The 22,603-nt window shown below is 43.4% G+C and overlaps 1 protein-coding gene across 3 annotated transcripts in view; it reads right to left on the bottom strand.

The window, feature by feature from the left end:
• Window positions 1-22,603, bottom strand: part of TULP3 (TUB like protein 3) — a 78,674-nt gene that overhangs the window by 38,651 nt on the left and 17,420 nt on the right. For 2 of the 3 annotated variants that reach the window (XM_073314058.2, XM_073314066.2), the window contains exon 2: window positions 5,405-5,456. The exons of the other annotated variant lie outside the window; for it this stretch is intronic. In XM_073314058.2, the coding sequence (XP_073170159.1) occupies window positions 5,405-5,456 (52 nt within the window). The remainder of the gene's footprint in view (window positions 1-5,404; window positions 5,457-22,603) is intronic. 3 annotated transcript variants of the gene reach the window in all.

The raw sequence follows: 22,603 nt of genomic DNA, 5'->3' as shown, positions 1-22,603 counted from the left end.
CTGCGTCCACGAGCTGCCAGTCCTACAAAGAGCTGGACATGATACTCGGTGGCGATCCCACCTCCACTGCAAAGACTTCCGTGGCTCACGTGCCATTTGAGAGTGGGCAGAGTCAGGAGGAGGAAATCTTAGACGAGGATGTGGAGGGGGAAGGGGACCCAGAAGCAGAGTACGACTCAGAGGTCAGAGATGCATGCAGCCAGGAGCCCTTCTCTACCTCAGAGAGGGCTAGCCAGTCACAGCAGTCAGAGCTTGGCGAAGTGCAAACAGGAGAGGAGACCCCTGGTAAGTGGCTTTGATTTTTGGGAATCGCTGAAGCAAGTTGTTGGGGGCAGCAGGGTTGCAGAAAGCAGGCTTGTGTCTGTATGATGCGTGTACCGCCATATGCCTAGTCTGAATGGCAGAACAGGGTGTTGATTGACTCCCTCACTTCACAGGAATCTGTTTCAGAGATCTCCATAAAACTCTCATGGTAATACTGGGCAAGCTGCTGTCACAGGTTCTTTGGCAGAGCTGCTTTGTTTCTTGCCCCGTTAAGGGTAACTTTCCTGTGCCACTCTGTGTGTGGGGGGGAGGGGGGGCATTGTTGCACACAGGCGAGCCGCATAAAGCCCAGGATGGAAGCCGCAGTCTTGGAGAAGACCCTCCCTCGATTCCCTACTCACCCTCAGCAGCGAGATATCTTCCATAATGAACACAGCCTGTGGAAAATGTGGGGACAGTAATGATTATAAGGCCCCCCTACAGTGCTGGCTCTCCCCAAGAGCCACGTGCACTATCATAGAATCATAGAATATCAGGGTTGGAAGGGACCCCAGAAGGTCATCTAGTCCAACCCCCTGCTCAAAGCAGGCCCAATTCCCAGTTAAATCATCCCAGCCAGGGCTTTGTCAAGCCTGACCTTAAATACCTCTAAGGAAGGAGATTCTACCACCTCCCTAGGTGATATCGTCCTGGAACATCGATTTCCCCTCTGGTTACTCATCATTTTGGGGGTCTTGTGACTCATGTGTGCTTGCCTGGAGTCAGCCAATTAGTGACATGTATGTGAATAGAAAAGGAGTAGACTAACACAGCTGCTACTCTGAAACCTGTCAGGTATGTGACTAGTGGCTGTGTTTTAAATCACTGAATCAGTGGTCTGGGTGTTGCAAACAATACTGCTTCTGTAAAATGTTGCATTTTGGTTTCACAGAGATGACCTTGGGAGCCCAGCCTCCCTTTGTTATCACCAGCTGAACGGCTGCACAGAATTAGAAAGCAGCCACAAAAAACTAAAGAGGACTTTCTGCGTGATATCACGATGTGCTGTGCGGCCGAAAAACAAGCACTGAAGGACAGTGAGAAGAGGGACCAAAAGGACAACGTGGCACACCAGAACGCAGCCATGGAGCGGCTCTTAAATGTTACGGAGCGCCAAGCAGACATGCTCCAGGCGCTACTAGTGCAGCAAACCAAGCAGCTCTGCGCCCGCCCTCCCCTGCAGCCGCTGTCGCAAAACTCTTTCCCATGCGCCCCCCAGACCCCGCCAACACGCTCTTATAAACCTCCTGGCTCCAGTCTGTACCCGCAGCATTCCACGCCTCCCCCATCACAGGCCAGCCCTGCCGACTCCCAGTACCCACTGCACTCAACACCCGTCCCTCTGCAGGCTGGCACTGTACTCCAAAGGACAAAGCTGCATATGATACCTGGATATACACAAATCTTTAACCGTCCCGAGACCCCACCTCGTCCTAGGACCCTCCCATCCCCCATCCCTCACAGTGCTGATGTGTTTTTTGTTTGTCTCTCTCCTCCGCTTGTTGTCTTTTATCAAAGAATTGTTTTGGTTTAAAAGCAATTGTTATTCCAGTAATTGAAAGTAAACAGAACCCTGCAAAGCAACAAGCAATTTTCTTAAACCTTCACAGTGCATCGTCTGCACCAATCACAATCACCTCCTAGCATAACAAACACTGCACTCCCGAGCACAGCAACAAATATTAGTGGCTTTCAGATTCAAATTGCTGCCTCAAGGTACCCCTGATCCTTATGGCCCCGTGCTGCACCCCTCTAAAAGCCCTGGTCTCTGGTTGTTCAAATTCAGCCTCCAGGCACTAAGCCTCAGCAGTCCAGCCCTAAGTGAAGCTTTCACCCTTCCCTTCACAAATATTATGGAGCATACACCACGCGGCTATAAGCATAGGAATGTTGTCATCAGCCAGGTCCAGCCTCCCATATAGGCAGCACCAGTGGGTCTTTACACTGCCAAAACCACACTCAACAGTCATTCTCCACTTGCTCAGCATGTTGTTGAACCGCTCCTTGCTGCTGTCAAGGTGCCCCGTGCATGGCTTCATAAATCATGGCATTAAGGGGTAGGTGGGGTCTCCCAGGATCACAATGGGCATTTCCATTTCCCCTACAGTGATCTTCTGGTCTGGGTAGAAACTCTCTGCTTGCAGCTTCCTGAACAGGCCAGTGTTCCAAAAGATGCGTGCATCAGGCACCTTTCCGGACCAGCCCGCTTTAATGTCCGTGAAACATCCACGGTGATCCACAAGTGCCTGAAGAACCATTGAGAAATACCCCTTGCGATTAATGTACTCCATGGCTAGGTGGTCTGGTGCCAGAATTGGAATGGCGTGCCATCTATCGCCCCTCCGCAGTTAGGGAAGCCCATTTGTGCAAACCCATCCACAATGTCACGCATGTTGTCCATAGACATGGTATTTCGGATCAGGATGCGATTAATGGCCCTGCACACTTCCATCAACACAAGTCCAACGGTCGACTTTCCCACTCCAAACTGGTTAGCGACCGATCAGTAGCAGTCTGGAATAGCCAGTTTCCACAGTGCAATCGCCACGCGCTTCTCCGACGGCAGGACAGCTCTCATTCTCGTATCCTTGCACCGCAGACCTGGGGCAAGCTCATCACACAGTCCCATGAATGTGGCTTTCCTCATCCAAAAGTTCTGCAGCCACTGCTCATCATCCCAGACGTGCACGACGATCTGACCCCACCACTCAGTGCTTGTTTCCCAAGCCCAAAAGCGGTATTCCACTGTGGTCAGCACCTCCATGAATGCCACAAGCAATCTCGTGTCGGAGCTACTACAGGTGGCGAGATCAATGTCAAACTCCTCTTGCCTTTGTAGTTTATGGAATAACTCCACTGCCACTTGTGACATGTTAGTAAGAGCGAGCAGCATATTGGTCAACAGTGCGAGATGCATTCCTGCAGACCGAAGAGGCAGAGCACGCAGTACACAAACTGTTGAAAGATGGCGCCAAATGCGGATGGAAGCACATGGACTGCTGGATGCAAACCAATGCATCACAGAGCATTGGGACAGAACCCAGGATGCCCCGTGACCCCCTCCGCCTTCCCACAACTCTTAACGGCAGAAGAGGAAGGGATGCTCTGTGGGATAGCTGCTCAGAGCGCACAGCTCTGAATACCGATGCAAGTGCTGCACGTGTGAATATGCTACTGTGCAGGCAGCTGACAGTGTGAACATACAACACTGGTTTCCCTTCAGTGCTCTCTGAGTGACAATGTAACTGCCGGTGCTGTAACTCTGCCAGTCTAGACATACCTTTAGATAAGGCCATGCATACCTACACAGAAACAACATATCTGATACTAGAGACAAAGGGTAGAACACACTTCAATGGCTGGAAGCTGAAGCAAGACAAATTCAGACTAGAAATAAGGCACAAATATCTAAGTGAGGGCAGTTAACCACTGGAACAGCTCACCAAAGATTGTGGCAGATTCTTCATCCCTTAGGAGTTTTTAAATCAAGACTGGATGCCTTTTTATAATATATGCTTCTAGTGCATCCATGAGTTATTGCATTCTGTACAAGAATTATTGGGTGATGCGCTAAGCCTTGTGTTAGGAAGTGAGATTAGATTATCAAAATGGATTTCTGACCTCAAAAATATATAAACCCAGTGGCGGATTAGCCACTTGGCCTATGGGACCCATGCCCAGGGGCCCTGGCCAATTGGGGGAGCCCCCGAAAAAATCCGCCACCAGATGGCGGAAGCCCAGAGCCCCAGAAGCAGCGCTGGGTGGGGCAGGGGAAGCCCCAATGCCCTGACCCCTGTAGCAATGCCGGGTGGAGCGGGGAAAGCCCCCACATTCTGACCCAGCTCCCTAGCAGAAGCGCCATGTGGGTAAGGAAAGTCCCCCCACCCCGCCCCTGCTCCTTGGCAGAAGCGCCAGGCAAAGTCCCAGCGCCCAGACCCAGCTGCGGCCTGGGATTGGAGGCGCTCTCACTCCCTGCCGTGGCCTAAGGGTTGGAGGAGCTCTCACTCCTTGCCCACCCAGGGCCGTGACGGGGAGGACAGAGCTTCTCCAGTCTTTGTGGGGGGCAGAAAGAAGCAAATGGGTGGGGGAGTGGAATGGGGTGGAACAAGGGTGGGGGCGCGGGGGGAAGGGGTGGAACGGAATGTGGCCATGGGTGGGGCTGTAGGCGGAAGGGGTGGGGAGCAGCCCCACTACGTGCTCTGGCTGAGGGCCCCACCAAACCTTAATCCGCCTCTGTATGAACCTATACTCATCTTAAATTTCACAGGGCAGAAGAGTAAGTATGAATATGTTTATCTAAGTGCCCTAAAGGGTATGGTGGTCTGGGCATTCAGCAAGTTGCATATCAATCAGCTGTTTGGAAAGAGATACAATTCCTGCTCTTCTGCCAAATCAAATGCTAAGCCAAAAATGGGTTGTATTTAGAAAAAGAAAGGAAGTTGCTGGCAGTCGCTCTTTCTACTGTTTAGAGAGTATTTTTCTTTCTGCTTTGATGTTTAAACTGGATAATTCCCTGCAGAGATTAATTCTCCTCCTCTCTTTTGATCCACTCAGTCTTGTGATGAATGAATCCTAATGAAATGAATAAAACAACACTTGCAGGAGACACAAAATATCAAGGAAATCAAAACAAAACCTACGGCAAGCTTGACCCCTAAACTAATGATAACCAGAAAATCCCTGAAGGCAAATGGTAGCGATTAATTCTAATCTGTCTCTATCCATCATTCCAAGCATTTATATCACATGCATCACCCTGTCTTTGTTTTACTCCACACATGGTCTCACGTGCAATGGGAGATGCTCTGCACCTTTTGCAGTTGTTTACACCAGTGCAAAGTGGGTGTAAAATGCTGGTGTTTTACACCCACTTTTCACTGGTGTAAAGACTATATAAAGCACAGCAGTGAATCAGGTGCATCCAAGAAGCACAATGTGGGGAAGGAAGAAGTGCAAACATTTGCCTCTCCTTCTCTATCAGAATAAAGCAGCAGCAAACTCAGACTCAATGTAAAATGTGGTTGTAAATTCCTGGAGACTGATGTTTTGCCCATTCTCTTATAGTGACACTTGTCAGCCTCTGCACTGCCGATCCACTTACCTGGTTCTCTAGTTTCAGCTGTCGCAATTTCACACTTTCATCTTCAAAAATACTGTGAAAAGGAAAGAGAAAAAAACCCTATTATTGCTAGGAAAAATCATTTACATAGCACTGTAAGTGTATGTGGTGCTCTACAGAGCAAGACACAGTTCCAGAACAAACAAGTTTATAAACTAACTGCCATCCCACAATATACTTTTTACCATACTGTGAGACCCAGTTACAACAGCCCTTTGAGATGTTTAAAAACTCACTTTTATAGTGCAGTTTAGACAAGACTAAGCTATGTATTAACCACGTTCTTGAAGCAATACTGAAGCAACTTTCAATACTGACAGGTTTCAGAGTAGCAGCCATGTTAGTCTGTATCCGCAAAAAGAAAAGGAGGACTTGTGGCACCTTAGAGACTAACCAATTTATTTGAGCATGAGCTTTCGTGGGCTACAGCTCACTTCATCGGATGCAAATTGGCTGAGTCATGAGCCAGTTTGCTGCTTCAATGCTTAACACTTCAAAGTAATTCACTGTGGTCCTGGTTCTCCCACAAATATCTACATCTCAGAGTTCTGCACTCGCTGGCTCCTCAATCCAGCTCTTTCCTCTTTGTGGATTGCCCAGGATCACTAATCATGATACGCAAAAGACTGTATTTACCCAGTTTTGATATGAATTTGACCTGATGTATAAAAATTGATGATTTCAGTACTGAAATGTTCTATCGTTAGGTGAGGTTGTGGTTGGCGTTAGGAATTTGCTACTCACTGATATTTTAATAGGCAATAACATTGTAGCCATGTCTAAGCATGTTAATGTTATAGGCAGGTCCTAGGGAAAGTATGGGTCTAATACACCTGCTTTGTCTGTAGCCAGTGAGGAAGGCTGTGAAAGGGGAGGGAAATCCTAGCCTTTTTCTGCTGAGAATAGTAGCTTGCCTGCTAAGAAGGAATTTGAAAGTTCTTCTATTGTGCCAGAATCTGCTCTGAGCTTAAGTGAAACACACACAAAATTTCTGGTAGTGATCAATGGCTCAGTGTCTAGTTGGCAGCCAGTATCAAGCAGAGTGCCCCAGGGGTCAGTCCTGGGGCCCGTTTTGTTCAACATCTTCATTAATGATCTGGATGATGGGATGGATTGCACCCTCAGGAAGTTTGCGGATGACACTAAACTTGGGGGGGAGAGATAGATAAGCTGGAGGATAGGGGTAGGGTCCAGAGTGACCTAGACAAATTGGAGGATTGGGCTAAAAGAAATCTGATGAGGTTCAACAAGGACAAATGCAGATGGAAGAATCCCATGCACTGCTACAGGCTGGGGACTGACTGGCTAAGCAGCAGTTCTGCAAAAAAGGACCTGGGGATTACAGTGGAAGAGAAGCTGGATATGAGTCAACAGTGTGCCCGTGTTGCCAAGAAGGCTACGGGCATATTGGGCTGCATTAGTAGGAGCATTGCAAGCAGATTGAGGGAAGTGATTATTCCGCTCTATTCGGCACTGGTGAGGCCACACCTGGAGTATTGCATCCAGTTTTGGGCCCCCCACTACAGAAAGGATGTGGACAAATTGGAAGAGTGTCATCTAATCATATTTTAATGAACTTAGTCTGAGGGTTATCTGTGTTTAACTGCTTTTTATTTTGTCACACTTCCTATTTCTGTAATTTAGCCATAAAACATTTGAGAAATCCTCACTTAGGTCAATGACTTTGGACTGATAATAGCCTCAGATAGAAAGTGAATCCTGAGCTCAGTAGCTGCAGAGCCAGGAATAGGTAGCATCTTGAGTACAAAATTGAGGGCATGGAGAAGATCGTGATGACTATCCAGAAAAGTAGCATAAAAGAGCCAGTCAGGGACATTATAGGCATAGAGAGGGACAAATGACCTGAAGGATACTTGCTATGGTTATAGTAACAGATTTAGGCTCTCTGTTGAAGGATGCACACAATTTAAACAATTGATATTTTTGTAACACATTTGCTGAATACAGCAAGATATGCAGTAGCTGCCATGTGGAAATCCGGTGGGTGATGAAGACTTGGCATGCTCACATACAGAACACACTAGTGATAGAAAAGGTTACCTTTGGCATGGACAAAACACACACTGGTTAGAAGCTGTAAAATAGGACTGAGTGGACTTGTCAGAGCTAAAGTTTTACATTGTTTTATTTTTGAATGCAGGTTTCTTTTGTACATAATTCTACATTTGTTAGTTCAACTTTCATGATAAAGAGATTGCATTACAGTACTTGTATGAGGTGAACTGAAAAATACTATTTCTTTTGTTTTTTACAGCACAAATATTTGTAATAAAAAAATAAATATAAAGTGAGCACTGTACACTTTGTATTCTATGTTTTGACTGAAATCAATATATTTGAAAATGTAGAAAACATCCAAACATATTTAAATAGTATTTTATTATTGTTTAACAGTGCGATTAATCACGTGATTTTTTTAATTGTGCGATTAATCACAATTTTTTTAATTGCTTGACCGCCCTAATAAAAATACAAAAGCATCACAGCACACTATTATTGAAATATTGCTTACTTTCTTATTTTGTCTGTATGAAATTTTAGTGTGTACTGACTTCACTAGTGCTTTTTATGTAGCCTATTGTAAAACTAGGCAACTATCTAGATGAGTTAATGTACTCCCTGGAAGACCTCTGCTTACCCCCAGGGGTATGTGTATCCCTAGTTGAGAACCATGGTATTAGATAAAGGTCACTTTTCCATTTCTCTCTCTCTCTCTCTCACTCACACACCCACACCCACCCCTTTTCTTTTTGGACATTGTCTTAAGTAATTATTTTTATTTAAAAAATAGCAGTGTGGACACAAACTAACATTATGTTTGCACTCTTCACTGCTTCTTTGTGATGGAAAAATGAAACCTCAAAAGATTTTTGTTTGTTTTTTATGTTAGACATATAAGATCCCAACATTTATTTTTAGCTGGATAATGCTGCCAGTGAAGAATAGGGAATGACCTCTCTGAGCTGCAATTACCCCAATTTTCAATGGGGATCAAAATCATTTTTAATTATGTTGTTCGTGTCTACTTTCGAACAAAACCTATGTCAAGTGAAAACTTTATAGCTATGTTTGAAGACTGGAACAGCACCACTACTGCAGAATAGACTAGCCCTCACATTCAACACTCCTCATTACTTAATTAAGGGTTGGAAGTGATAACAGTCAGGATCAATCTATTGTGATGTCTCCATTCTGGTCCTCCAATGATGATTCAAGTCCTTCAATAACAAGAAGAAAGTCAGGATCTGATTTTCCTAATGTAGAAGGCATGCAAAAAACCAAGTGTGATGGAGGTGGGTGGGTGGTTATTCCAACATCCCCCCACCCCTGGTAAGGAAGGAAGAAACAAAAAGAAAAACTTTCACAAGTCATCTTTTTGCATCATAGAGTACAGGAACAATTTTGTCTCCTTTTCAGGTCACCTTTAACAGATTAAGAGCACTTCTGTGAAAAGGACTTGCAGTGAAGGAGCCCAGCAATCCTTTCCCATCACAGAATAGAGGAATCCACGTGAATCGTAGAAGAGGGCAGGGGGTATCAGAGCATCTATATGGTAAATATAAAAAAAGTCTCACTTTTTATTTAGCCCATTCCTTGACTCCTTCCCACTCCCTGGTTGTCTGGAAAGTCCAACCCAACAGCCAGGAAAACAGAACTTCCTTGTTCCTTTCCTACACTAACTTTTTCTCTTAGTAGCTCAAATGGATAAACTGCTGATACTAATCTAACAGAAAAAGACTATGTGGAGGCACTCCCACATATCAGTGAGGAATGCGAGCAGTGCACTAATTCAGCCCCTGACTCAACCAGCTTCAAAAGGGAATCCTTCCAACCAAATCCATAGAAACAACATATTCAAATGCTCCGCTGACGTATCAGTGCACAAGTACTGCATTGCACACATCATACCCTATTGCACATAACACTCCTGTCTGCAGTAAGAGCAATTAAACGTCTATCGGAAATGAGGAAAACAACAAATCTGCCCTGAATACAGGAGTATGGTCTAGAAAGCAATTCCTAGCTTAGCCCATGGTACTTGTGACGTGTCAGTATTCAGAGTAACTTCCCCTCCCCTTTTTCTCCCTAACCCTCTGCAACAGAGCACATGCTATATTCACTCCAAATCTCTCCACGGTACTGTGGTCACTGGTGTGTCCCAATCACTTACAAAGAAACTGCCCCCAATGACTCCTTTCTTCAGTTTCACTAAATTCAAGGAACCCCCTCTAACTGCCCTATGAGCTGAATGATGCCTCTGGCTCTGGAGAAGGTGGGCAATAATCAAAGGTGTAGAATGGAAGTGGAGACCAAGAATAACCATGGATACCAAGTAGGGATGGAGAAGAATGCAGAATGCACGTTTACTAAAAGGCATATTAAAGTGTGGTTGGACATTAAAAATGAGAAAAACAGCAAAATGGTGGGATTCCATGTTGTCTTCCTCACTGCCTTCCAGGTCAAACATGCTCCAATGATAAGTAAGAAGTTTTTCTTTTTAACTGCCAATGTCAAAAACTCCAGCTGAAATCAGAGCCCAGCCTGCTTTTTACATCATTACCAGAAACAGAAATTTTGCAATAAGAATTTGGATGATAAATTTGTTGATAATGGATGAAGTATAATATGAAATCAATTGCCTCTTTCATAACTATTCTTGGTATACATAGTTACCTGTAACATACATAACTCCCAGATTCAGCATCCATTAGGTAAGAGGTCAGTTATACATAACCAAGTAGTATTCTAAAATTAAAGAAGTATTACAACATGCACATGTTCCCAGCTGTTTTTTTTTAAAAAGGGAAATAGTGTATTATTTTGAAAACAGTATGTAATTATGTAATTAGAGCCTGTGTTATACATATGCAAGAAAAGGCAGAGTTAACATTCCACATTCAATTTGAACTTTGAAATTTGTTGACTTCTGAGTAGTTGACCATGCAATAAAATAGTCTCTAAATGTAGGGGCTATTTAATGGAATTACATACTATTTATCAAATTGTACAATATACAATACAAACTGGAATATCAACGCAACCTTCCATACAATAAACATTCTTTATATATTTTGCTATGCTACTCAGTTAAGATTGTCACTGAATATTTGATTTCATTAAGATTTATAGATTTTAAAGGCCAGAAGACAATTATGATCAATTAGTCCAATGTCCTGCATAACACATGCCATAGAATTTCACCCAAGGTTTCCAGCAGCAAGCCCAATAACTTGTGGGGCCTGGAGACTGATCTTGGTGGAGGATTTTCAACTGGAATTCACTTCTCACTTTGGTCCCCCAAGTCTATGTGTAGAGCATAAAGTCCTTGAGTTTTGCCTGATTGAGGGTAAGTTCATCGAAGGTGGGAAGATGGTTGTGCATGGATACTGTTCAACACAAGCACTTTTATACTGCACACAGCTCCCTGAGAGAGTTGGGTGATGCAGTTTTATAAACAGAAAAATAAAGAATTACCCTCTTGCTTTGCTCAGAAGGAATAAAATTTGCAAAATTTAGTAATAACATGCCATCTTTTAGATAGGAAACGTAATTTGGCCCCAAAAGCCGCTACACAAAACTTACACACGTTCTAGTAAGGGCTTTATACTATATACTGATACAAGACATTTCAAATACACTTATCTTGAATCTGAAAATTTATTCACAACTCTCTAGGGCACTTACCTTCAACCAAAGAGATGGACTGAATGATGATGTTTATTTTCTACCTTTAATTGCTACGATTCTATGTATAAAATAATCTTCACAAAACAATGGGGTATAGACATTCCTTGATGCAGAGTAATTTTACAGTGGATATTTGGGATCATGTTTAACACCTCAGTGATTTCGGTCTAAGCAGAATCATGAAACATCTTCATAGTTAGAATGGTAACTGACTTTTTAAATCATCCAGTACTTCCTGGGGCCAAGAGGTAGGCAAAGCAATTCCTGATAGGAGTCATGTCCCAGGCAGAAGCCTGTGACAGGGTGCGGTTAGATCTATAATTGTGCCCTTTTGAAGCCAGCACCCTGGTCACTTAAAACACCCAGAGCACTGCGTGTAGTTAGAGTAGGAAGGGCTTAGGTAGTTTGGGTTTGGAAGGGAAGAAGGGATCATTTGCAACTGTAGGGAGCCAGATGAGTTTATGAGGTAATTAGCTCACCAGCTGGATAGCTCCAAGAAAAAGCAAGCAGTATAAAAGGCTGAGCCAGGGAGGAAGAAGGGGGCTCCACACAACTGCTGCTGTGTTGCGATGTACCTGGAACATAAACAGCAATAACAACATCTGATGGCAGTACCCTGGTGGACTGTGTGTGCTGCGTAATTCATAGAGAGCCTATCCGCTAGGGTTTCCAGGAGCTGAAGGGGGAGCCTGTTCACAGCTCTTTACTCATCTCTGCAAAAAGGTCTAAATTACTCTGCTGGCTTCCCCTTCCCTTTGGGGGAAAGACCAATACATAAGTGAGAGACTGCATAAAATCTAGCTTCAGAATAATCTTAAACTCTTTTAAAATGCAAAAAAAAAAAGGAGGACTTGTGGCACCTTAGAGACTAACCAATTTATCTGAGCATAAGCTTTCGTGAGCTACAGCTCACTTCATCGGATGCAGCTCACGAAAGCTTATGCTCAAATAAATTGGTTAGTCTCTAAGATGCCACAAGTACTCCTTTTCTTTTTGCGAATACAGACTAACACAGCTGTTACTCTGAAATCTTATAAAATGCAGTAAATGGCAACAAGAATTTTGAAGTTTTCTAACAAAGGACCCCCAGACCTTCTGTTTTTGAATCAATACCAATACAGATTTTTCATCCTGGTCACATCTAAATGAATGAATTTATGCATGCATGTATTATGGATGTATTTATTGGAATTGGGGTGGGATGCACTAGGAATATTCTCCTAATCACCTTCATCTGCCCACACTTTTGTTTGTCTGGCTGCTGAGCTCCTTGAGAACAGGAACACCACACATTTCTTCTCTTGTCCCTTTAGGTGCTTGGACACCATAGTGACAGGTAGAGTATAAAGCCTGTTTTACGCACAGAAAATCAGTGCAAAAAACCTGATTTAATCAAACCTGTACAGAAACTGCGTGCAGACAAACCCCAAGAAGATAAAAAATCAGTTCTCTTTCTCTCCCTTTAGCCACGTTCCATCACCATGGTTGTGAACTGAGAGAGCTGCGAACAGACGAGACACAAACAGAGGGATTTTGCCTGGGGGGAGTTCCCACAGAGTTTTTTGCCTTTCAGGTTTCTGTGAGCAATAAATACAACATCTGAAGAGGCTCTTAGAAGGAAGACAATATGGATAGTGAACAATCAGCTGTTGTGACCTGCACAGTATGTACCATGTTTCTCTTTCTCCCACAGGATAGAAGTGACTTCATCTGTATGAAGTGCAAGCTGGTCTCTATATTGGAAGAGAAGGTTAAAGGACTAGAGACCAAGAAAATTGGTAGCATGTGACCTCCAGAAGAAAGAGGAGAACCCATGTATCCCCAAAGCAGATAGAAGTAAGAAACCGTTTTCAGGCTCTCTGTATAGGTATTACGGCTAAGAATGGTTTGGAAGAGTCATCTGAGGGAAGGGATCAGAAGGAGACCCCATCGACCGGAAGGCATGGGATGCACTGTCCTAGGGATGGGGGTTCCACGACCACTTCTCCCAAGAGGAGACGACGGGTGGTGATGGTCAGGGTCTCCCTCCTAAGGGGACGGAGTCATCCATCTGCCATCCAGACCAGGAAACTCGAGAAGTGTGTTGCTTGCCTGGAGCTAGAATTCAGGATGTGACGGAGTGTCTGCCGAGACTGATCAAGACCTCGTACCACTAGCCCTTCCTACTTCTCCACATGGGCACCAATGATACTGTCAAGAATGATCTTGAGCGAGTCACTGCAGACTATGTGGCTCCGGGAAGAAGGATAAAGGAGTTTGAAGCACAAGTCGTGTTCTCGTCCATCCTCCCTGTTGAAGAAAAAGGCTGAGGTAGGGAACCATCGATTTGTGGAAGTAAATGCATGGTTGCGCAGGTAGTGTCCAAGAGAGGGCTTTGGATTCTTCGACCATGGAATGTTGTTCCAGGAAGAAAGATTGCTAGGAAGAGATGGGGTCCACCTAATGAAGAGAGGGAAGAGCATCTTCGCAGGCAGGCTTGCTAACCTAGTGAGGAGGGCTTTAAACTAGGTTCACCTGCGGATGGAGACCTAAGCCCTGATGTAAGTGGGGAAGTGGGATACCGGGAGGAAACACAAGGAGGCGGGTGCAACAGGGGAGGCCTCCTGATTCATACTGAGAAAGTAGGGCAATTGGCTAGTTATCTTAGGTGCCTGTACATGAACACAAGAAGCGTGGGAAGCAAACAGAAAGAATTGGAAGTCTGGCACAGTCAAGGAACTATGATGTGATTGGAATAACAAAGATTTGGTGGGGTAACTCACATGACTGGAGCACTGTAATGGATGGGTATAAACTGTTCAGGAAGGACAGGCGGGAGAGAAAAGGTGGAGGATTTGCACTGTATATAAGAGAGCAGTATGATTGCTCAGAGCTCCAGTAGGAAACTGGAAAAAAGCCTCGAGAGTCTTTGGGTTAAGTTTAGAGGCAAAATCAACAAGGGTGATGTGATGGGCGTGATGGTGACGTGGTGGGCGTCTGCTATAGACCACCAGACCAGGGGGATGAGGTAGACGAGGCTTTCTTCGGACAACCAACAGAAGTTTCCAGATCACAGGCCCTGGTTCTCATGGGGGACTTCAATCACCCTGACATCTGCTGGGAGAGCAATACAGTAGTGCAGAGACAATCCAGGAAGTTTTTGGAGAGTGTTGGGGACAACTTCCTGGTGCAAGTGCTGGAGGAACCAAAGAGGGGCCATGATTCTCTTGACCTGCTGCTCACAAACAGGGAAGAATTGGTAGGGGACGCAGAAGTGATGGCCACCTGGGAAGCAGTGATCATGAGATGGTCAAGTTCAGGATCCTGACAAAAGGAAGAAAGGAGAGCAGCAGAATACAGACCCTGGACTTCAGAAAAGCAGACTTTGACTCTCTCGGAGAATGGATGGGCAGGATCCCCTGGGAGGCTAATATGAGGAGGAAAGGAGTCCAGGAGAGCTGGCTGTATATTAAAGAAGCCTTATTGAAGGCGTAGGAACAAACCATTCCGATGTGCAGAAATAGCAGCAAATATGGCAGGCGACGAGCTTTGCTTAACAGAGAAATCTTCAGTGATCTTAAACACAAAAAAGAAGCTTACAAGTAGTGGAAACTTGGACAGGTGACTAGGGAGGAGTATAAAAACATTGCTCAAGCATGCAGGGGTATAATCAGGAAGGTCAAAACCCAACTGGAGTTGCAGCTAGCAATGGATGTGAAGGGTAACAAGAAGGGTTTCTACAGGTATGTTAGCAACAAGAAGATGGTCAGGGAAAGTGTGGGACCCTTACTGAATGGGAGAGGCAACCTAGTGACGGATTATATGGAAAAAGCTGACGTACTCAATGGTTTTTTTGCCCCGGTCTTCACAGACAAGGTCAGTTTGCAGACTGCTGCACTGGGCAACACAGCATGGGGAGGAGGTGAGCAGCCCTCAGTGGTGAAAGAACAGGTTAATGACGATTTAGAAAAGCTGGACATGCACAAGTCCATGGGGCCGGATCTAATGCATCCAAAAGGTGCTGAGGGAGTTGGCTGATGTGATTGCAAAGCCATTGGCCATTATCTCTGAAAACTCGTGGCAACTGGGGAAAGTCCCGGACGATTGGAAAAAGGCAAATATAGTGCCCATCTTTAAAAAAGGGAAGAAGGAGAATCTGGGGAACAAAGACCCATCAGCCTCACCTCAGTCCCTGGAAAAATCATGGAGCAGGTTCTCAAGGAATCCATTTTTAAGCACTTGGAGGAGAGGAAGGTGATCAGGAATAGACAACATGGATTCACTAAGGGAAAGTCATGCCTGTCCAACCTGATTGCTTTCTATGATGAGATAACTGGTCTCTGGGTACTGGGAAAGCAGTGGACGTGATATACGTTGACTTTAGCAAAGCTTTTGATACGGTCTCCCACAGTATTCTTGCCAGCAAGTTAAAGAATTATGGATTGGATGAATGGACTATAAGGTGGATAGAAAGCTGGCTAGATCGTTTGGCTCAATGGATAGTGATCAACGGCTCGATGTCTAGTTGCCAGCTGGTATCAAGCAGAGTGCACCAGGGGTCAGTCCTGGGACAGGTTTTGTTCAACATCTTCATTAACAATCTGGATGATGAGATGGATTGCACCCTCAGCAAGTTCGTGGATGACACTAAACTGGGGGGAGAGGTAGATACACTGGAAGGTAGGGATAGGGTCCAGAGTGACCTAGACAAATTGGAGGACTGGGCCAAAAGAAATCTGATGAGGTTCAACAAGGACAAGTGCAGAGTAACGCACTGCTATATGCTGGAGACTGACTGGTTAAGCGGCACTTCTGCAGAAAAGGACCTGGAGGTTACAGTGGATGAGAAGCTGGATATGAGTCAACAGTGTGCTCTTGTTGCCAAGAAGGCAAACGGCAAACTGGGCTGTATTAGTAAGAACACTGCCAGCAGACTGAGGGAAGTGATTATTCGGCACTGGTGAGGCACATCTGGAGTATTGCATCCAGTTTCAGGGGCCCCAGTACAGAAAGGATGTGGACAAATGACAAAGTCCAGTGGAGGGCAATGAAAATTATTAGGGGTCTGGAGTACATGATTTATGAGAAGAGGCTGAGGGAACTGGGCTTATTTAGTCTGCAGAAGAGAAGAGTGAGGGGGGATTTGATAGCAGCCTTCAACTACCTGAAGGGGGGTTCTGAAGAGGATGGAGCTAGGCTGTTCTCAGTGGTGGCAGATGACAGAACAAGGAGCAATGGTCTCAAGTTGCAGTGCGGGAGGTCTAGATTGGATATTAGGAAAAACTATTTCACTAGGAGGGTGGTGAAGCACTGGAATGGGTTACCTAGGGAGGTGACGGAATCTCCATCCTTAGAGGTTTTTAAGGCCCATCTTGACAAAGCCCTGGCTGGGATGATTTAGTTGGGGTTGGTCCTGCTTTGAGCAGGGGGTGGGACTAGATGACCTCCTGAGGTCTCTTTCAACACTAATCTTATATGCTGATAAGATGATGTGATGCCACATCATATGCGGTTGATACTAGTGAAGAGAGCAACTAAATCTCTTGAGCGTCTCTCTCCTATCTTGATCTATTTTCACTATGGCACATAAAGACTATAATTTTTTTTATAAATTAGTACTATATCAAATCAATGTAGAACATAATAAATGCATTAAAAACTGGTTCAGTGATAGATCACAAAAACTAATTGTATCTGGGTAATCACATTCAATGGAGGTGTACCTAGTGGAGTTCTGCAGGAATCTTTTTCTGGCCCAATATTATTCAATATATTTATCAATGACCTGGAAGAAAATATGAAATCATTGCTGGTAAAATGAGCAGACAACAAAAATTGGTGAAATGGTAAATAATTATTGGGACAGGTTAGTTATACAAACCTATCTAAATTGCTTAGTAAGATGGGCTCTTATGAACAACATTTGTATTTGGCTGTATGAAAACACGTCATAAGGGACAAAGAATGCAGGTTACACCTAGAAGATGGGGGACTGTATCCTGGAATGTGGCAATACTGAAAAGGATTTAGGAGTTATAAAGAATATCCAATTAAACAAGAATTCCCAATAGCATTCTGTAGCTAACAGTCTAATGCAATCCTGGATATATAAGCAGCAGAATATCAAGCAGGAATAGGTTGATGGTATTACCACTGAATATGCAGTTAGTGAGATCATTACTGAAACATTATGTCCACTTCAAAAGGGATTGTGGAAAAACTGAACAGGGTTCAGAAAAGAACTACAAGAATGATATATAATTTAGAAAGCATGCCTCATAGCAAGATACTTAAGAAGCTCATTCTAGTTTATTCAAGAGAAAATTAAAGAGTTGGCTTAATCCTGTTCTACAAGTATTTATGTGGGCAAGAGATTTTGAATAGCTCTTTAATCTAACAGAGCAAAGGCATAACAAGATCCAATAGCTGGAAGCGGAAGCTAGACAAATTCAGACTAGCAATGAGGTTAAAAAATTTTAACTGTGAGGATTAATGGCTACTGGAATACCTTAATTAAGGATGTGGTAGATTCTCTGTCTCTTGAAGTCTTTAAATCAAAACCAAGTATTTTTATGCTGAAAGGTGTTAATAGCTGCCATCAAGCAAGTCTTTGATCTATAAACAATTACATACCTGATTAAAGCTGCTGGGTTTGCTAAACTAAACAGAAAGAACAATTAAATATCCCTTTGTGTAGTGATATCTGAAACAGTATGAAGCTACCACCCAAGGCAGTGGGCTGCATGACAAGCTAAGCAGAGCTAAACTGTGTGGGCTCAGAGTTTTCCCTGGGACTGATTACAAATACAGGGACTAGGGGATTGATTTAATATAGCTATGTAAGGCAGAAAGCCAGCAGAAACTGAGAGAAGCAGTTGTGAGAGTGGCCCTAAAACAGGACTTTGCATTTATTCCTTGCAAATAAACAGGATTGCAATTAGGATTTCTCTTAACTGAAAAAACACAGCCCAAATACTGGCTAACCACTTGGGCCAAAATGGCAACACTAGTTCTATAATGTCTGGTATAATTCAAACAGAAGTTATAGGTTTGCTGCAGAAATTACTGAGTAAGGCTGTATGGCCTGTGTTATGCAGAAGATCAGACTAGCTAGATAATTATAATGCCCCCCTCCCCTGGCCTTAAAAAAATCTATGAATTTATTAAATGAGAGGTCAAATAATAATAATGGTTTCCCTTGGTTTTTTTAGCTTATTTATTTTGTGCACTTGATAGCACTCATGTATATTTTCACTGTTTCCTCTGTATAATCAGAAACGGGAATTCAGGTGAGGTGTCACTTAATGCATTTTAAAACCAACTAGATTTTGAGTTGAAAAGTGACTAGATTTCAAAATTGACTGTGTCCTGTTACGTATTAATTAATTCAACAAACTGGATCAGTCTGTCACGTAAATTCTTGTCTGTCCTGGCACATCCTTCAATTTTGATGGGAATGTGAACTGGGCTGTTGACTGGTAAACTCTTTTATTGGTCTCCACTGTGAGCGCTATTTGTTTTACAGAAATCCCAGGGCACCTTAACATAGTTCCACTTTTCTCTGCACGGGAAGTTAAAGTTCCTAGGATCCCATGGCACATTCCTGTCATAAAAGCACTGTCACTTCAGGAATCTGACAGCAAGTGTTACCACAGCACTCCTTATCACTTTCCAGGGCATCAAATCAGAGGTCATATTAATGTGGCACCAGCAGTTACACCTCCTTGAGCAATAAACACAGCATTCAAAGGGAATCAGAGAATAAGAGTAATAAGCTGGATGTGGGTTGTCTATTAGAGTTTACTTTTAGTCAGCATAGAAGCACAAACAAAAGCAACTCCAATAAATAAAGAGCTGAGTTAACTAACAGGAATAGGTCATCAGTCCTATTACCTCAACTCTCCATGATGTTACATATTTAATAATATGATCTTATTTGTGACTTACTCTACTTATTTGATACCAGCGTAAGACAATTGAATCTGTAGAGATATTTGAACAAAGTTTTAACAAAAATAAACAATACTTTTAATCATAAAAGTGTTTTACAAATGTTTCTTCACAATACCCATGACTAATCTCAGCAAGGCGGTATCTCAAACTGTAAAGCCTATTAGTTTACAATATGATTGATGTAATTTTACTAATTCACTCTTGGGAAGATGTGCAGCGCTCGCAACAAGAGTGAGAAGTGTCAGATCTTCTCCCAGAACTAAAACAACTCTCTCATTGGCAGATACCGGATATTCTCAGCACGATCATATTTAGATGGATTGCCACAAAGCATTCTACATAATCAGTTCTGTACGGACCCAGATTATAGAACTGCACACCTATTTTTAAACACTGTAAACTGAGGTTGAACCAGCATTTCAATTAAAGATCTTTGCTTTCAAGCAGTTATACATCAAGAACAAATTTCAGCCTGGGGCTTGGATTTTACAGAGACCAGAACCTTTCCCCAATTAAATCAATGGGGGTTTTGCCATAAACTCTTGTGGGAGCAGGTCCAGAATCTAGAGCTGGTAGAAGACCCTTTTACAAAGATTTTGCAAAATTTGTTTGGTTATTTGAGCCATCAGAACTGTTACAAATTACAATTACAAAAGATTTTTGGCTACAATAAATCTTTTTTTTCCCTTTATTTTAAAACAGAAATATTTCAGGCCATCATTTTGTACTGGAGACTTAGCTACTTAACATATTAGGGGGACAGGGAACAAACTCTGACTGGATTTAATTTTAAAAACACAATTCCAAAGGTACCAGGCTATTGTAAAACAGTTCTTGGCAATGTTTTAGTGTTTGGTTGTGTTCCAGGCATACCTCAGGTCACACCTAACAGAACTAGTTAAAATAGTAAAGTTTTTTTTCCCCCATGAGAAAAACAAACATAGAAAATCTTAAAATCAGGGATCAGACTGGGGGAAAAGGTGTGATATTCTACTTATGCTTCACCCAAAATCTCAAAGTGGCTGCATGTTTCTGCTATGATGATCGTTAATGAAACAGGTAACAACACTGACAGAGTTGTCATGATTAGGCTCTTATAGCTGCTTCTCTTCCCATCTATCTGCAGATTCAGTAAGAATACTACACCATGCTGTCACATTAAGTTAGTTTCTCAGGAGCCGCAAAGGCTAGAAGCTACGCCTTACCTATGCAGAATGCAGTAGCTTACCAAAATCAGTTTAAAAATCTATTCAGTTAAACTCTTGAACTTTTCTAAAACAAAGACCAAAATGGCCACCAGCAACTACTAGCTCCATCAAACCTCTGATTAAGGAGGCAGAATACAATACTGTAATAGGATAACAGTAAACAAAATATGAAAAATGTGCATGTTTCAAGGTTCCTTCCCCACTCTGAACTCTAGGGTACAGATGTGGGGACCTGCATGAAAAACCCCCTAAGCTTATTTTTATCAGCTTAGGTTAAAACTTCCCCAAAGTACAAACTATTTTACCTTTTGCCCCTGGACTTTATTGCTGCCACCACCAAGCGTCTAACAAATATATAACAAGGAAAGAGCCCGCTTGGAAATGTCTTTCCCCACAAAATCCTCCCAAACCCTACACCCCCTTTCCTGAGGAAGGCTTGATAAAAATCCTCACCAATTTGCATAGGTGAACACAGACCCAAACCCTTGGATATTAAGAACAATGAAAAAGCAATCAGATTCTTAAAAGAAGAATTTTAATTTAAGTAAAAGAATCACCTCTGTAAAATCAGGATGGTAAATACCTTACAGGGTAACAAGAAAAGGAGTACTTGTGGCACCTTACAGACTAACCAATTTATTTGAGCATAAGCTTTCGTGAGCTACAGCTCACTTCATCGGATGCATAAAGTGGAAAGTACAGTGAGGAGATTTTATATACACACAGACCATGAAAAAATATACTTTGTAAGGAGAGTGATCACTTAAGATGAGCTATTACCAGCAGGAAAGTGGGGTGGGCGGAGAGAAAACCTTTTGAAGTGATAATCAAGGTGGGCCATTTCCAGCACATTTCCAGGAGTTAACAAGAACGTCTGAGGAACAGTGAGGGGGGGGAGGGGGAGGAATAAACAAGGGGAAATAGTTTCACTTAGTATAATGACTCAACCACTCCCAGTCTCTATTCAAGCCTAAGTTAATTGTATCCAATTTGCAAATTAATTCCAATTCAGCAGTCTCTAGTTGGAGTCTGTTTTCGAAGTTTTTTTGTTGAAGGATAGTCACTTTGAGGTCAGAAATCGAGTGACCAGAGAGACTGAAGTGTTCTCCAGCTGGTTTATGAATGTTATAATTCTTGACATCTGATTTGTGTCCATTTATTCTTTTACATAGAGACTGTCCAGTTTGACCAATGTACATGGCAGAGGGGCATTGCTGGCACATGATGGCATATATCACATTGGTAGATGTGCAGGTGAACGAGCCTCTGATCTACATACCACACAGACTATGCTGACAGCTTGTGTCACATGCGCTCAAAGAAACTGCAGAACCACCTGATCAACATCCTCTACAGCAAACAGGGAAAGATTAAGAATCAGCTCTCAAAACTGGATACTCTCATAAAAAACCAGCCTTTGACACAAACTTCCTCGTGGCTGGACTTTACAAAAACTAGACAAGCCATTTACAACACACTTTGCTTCTCTACAAAAGAAAAAGGACACTAAATTATCTAAACTTCTACATGCCACAAGGGGCCACAACAATGGTTCCCTTAACCCACCCAGCAATATTGTTAATCTATCCAACTATACTCTTAACCCAGCAGAAGAATCTGTCCTATCTCGGGGCCTCTCCTTCTGCCCCTTCACCCCCACAAACATGATACAGTTCTGTGGTGACCTAGAATCCTATTTTCGACGTCTCCAACTCAAGGAATATTTCCAACACACCTCTGAACAACATACTAATCCACAGTGACCCTCCTACCAACACTACAGAAAGAAGGATTCTAGGTGGACTCCTCCTGAAGGACGAACCAGCAGACTGGACTTCTACATAGAGTGCTTCCGCCAACGTGCACAGGCTGAAATTGTGGAAAAGCAGCATCACTTGCCCCATAACCTCAGCCGTGCAGAACACAATGCCATCCACAGCCTCAGAAACAACTCTGACATCATAATCAAAAAGGCTGACAAAGGAGGTGCTGTTGTCATCATGAATAGGTCGGAATATGAATAAGAGGCTGCTCGGCAGCTCTCCAACACCACTTTCTACAAGTCATTACCCTCCGATCCCACTGAAGGTTACCAAAAGAAACTACAGCATTTGCTCAAGAAACTCCCTGAAACAGCACAAGAACAAATCCGCACAGACACACCCCTGGAACCCCGACCTGGGGTATTCTGTCTGCTACCCAAGATCCATAAACCTGGAAATCCTGGGCGCCACATCATCTCAGGCATTCGCACCCTGACAGCAGGACTGTCTGGCTATGTAGACTCCCTCCTCAGGCCCTATGCTACCAGCACTCCCAGCTATCTTCGAGA

This window comes from Lepidochelys kempii, chromosome 1 (assembly GCF_965140285.1).
Source record: "Lepidochelys kempii isolate rLepKem1 chromosome 1, rLepKem1.hap1, whole genome shotgun sequence".
NCBI lineage: Eukaryota > Metazoa > Chordata > Testudines > Cheloniidae > Lepidochelys > Lepidochelys kempii.
This window is presented reverse-complemented; position numbering and strand designations above follow the sequence as displayed.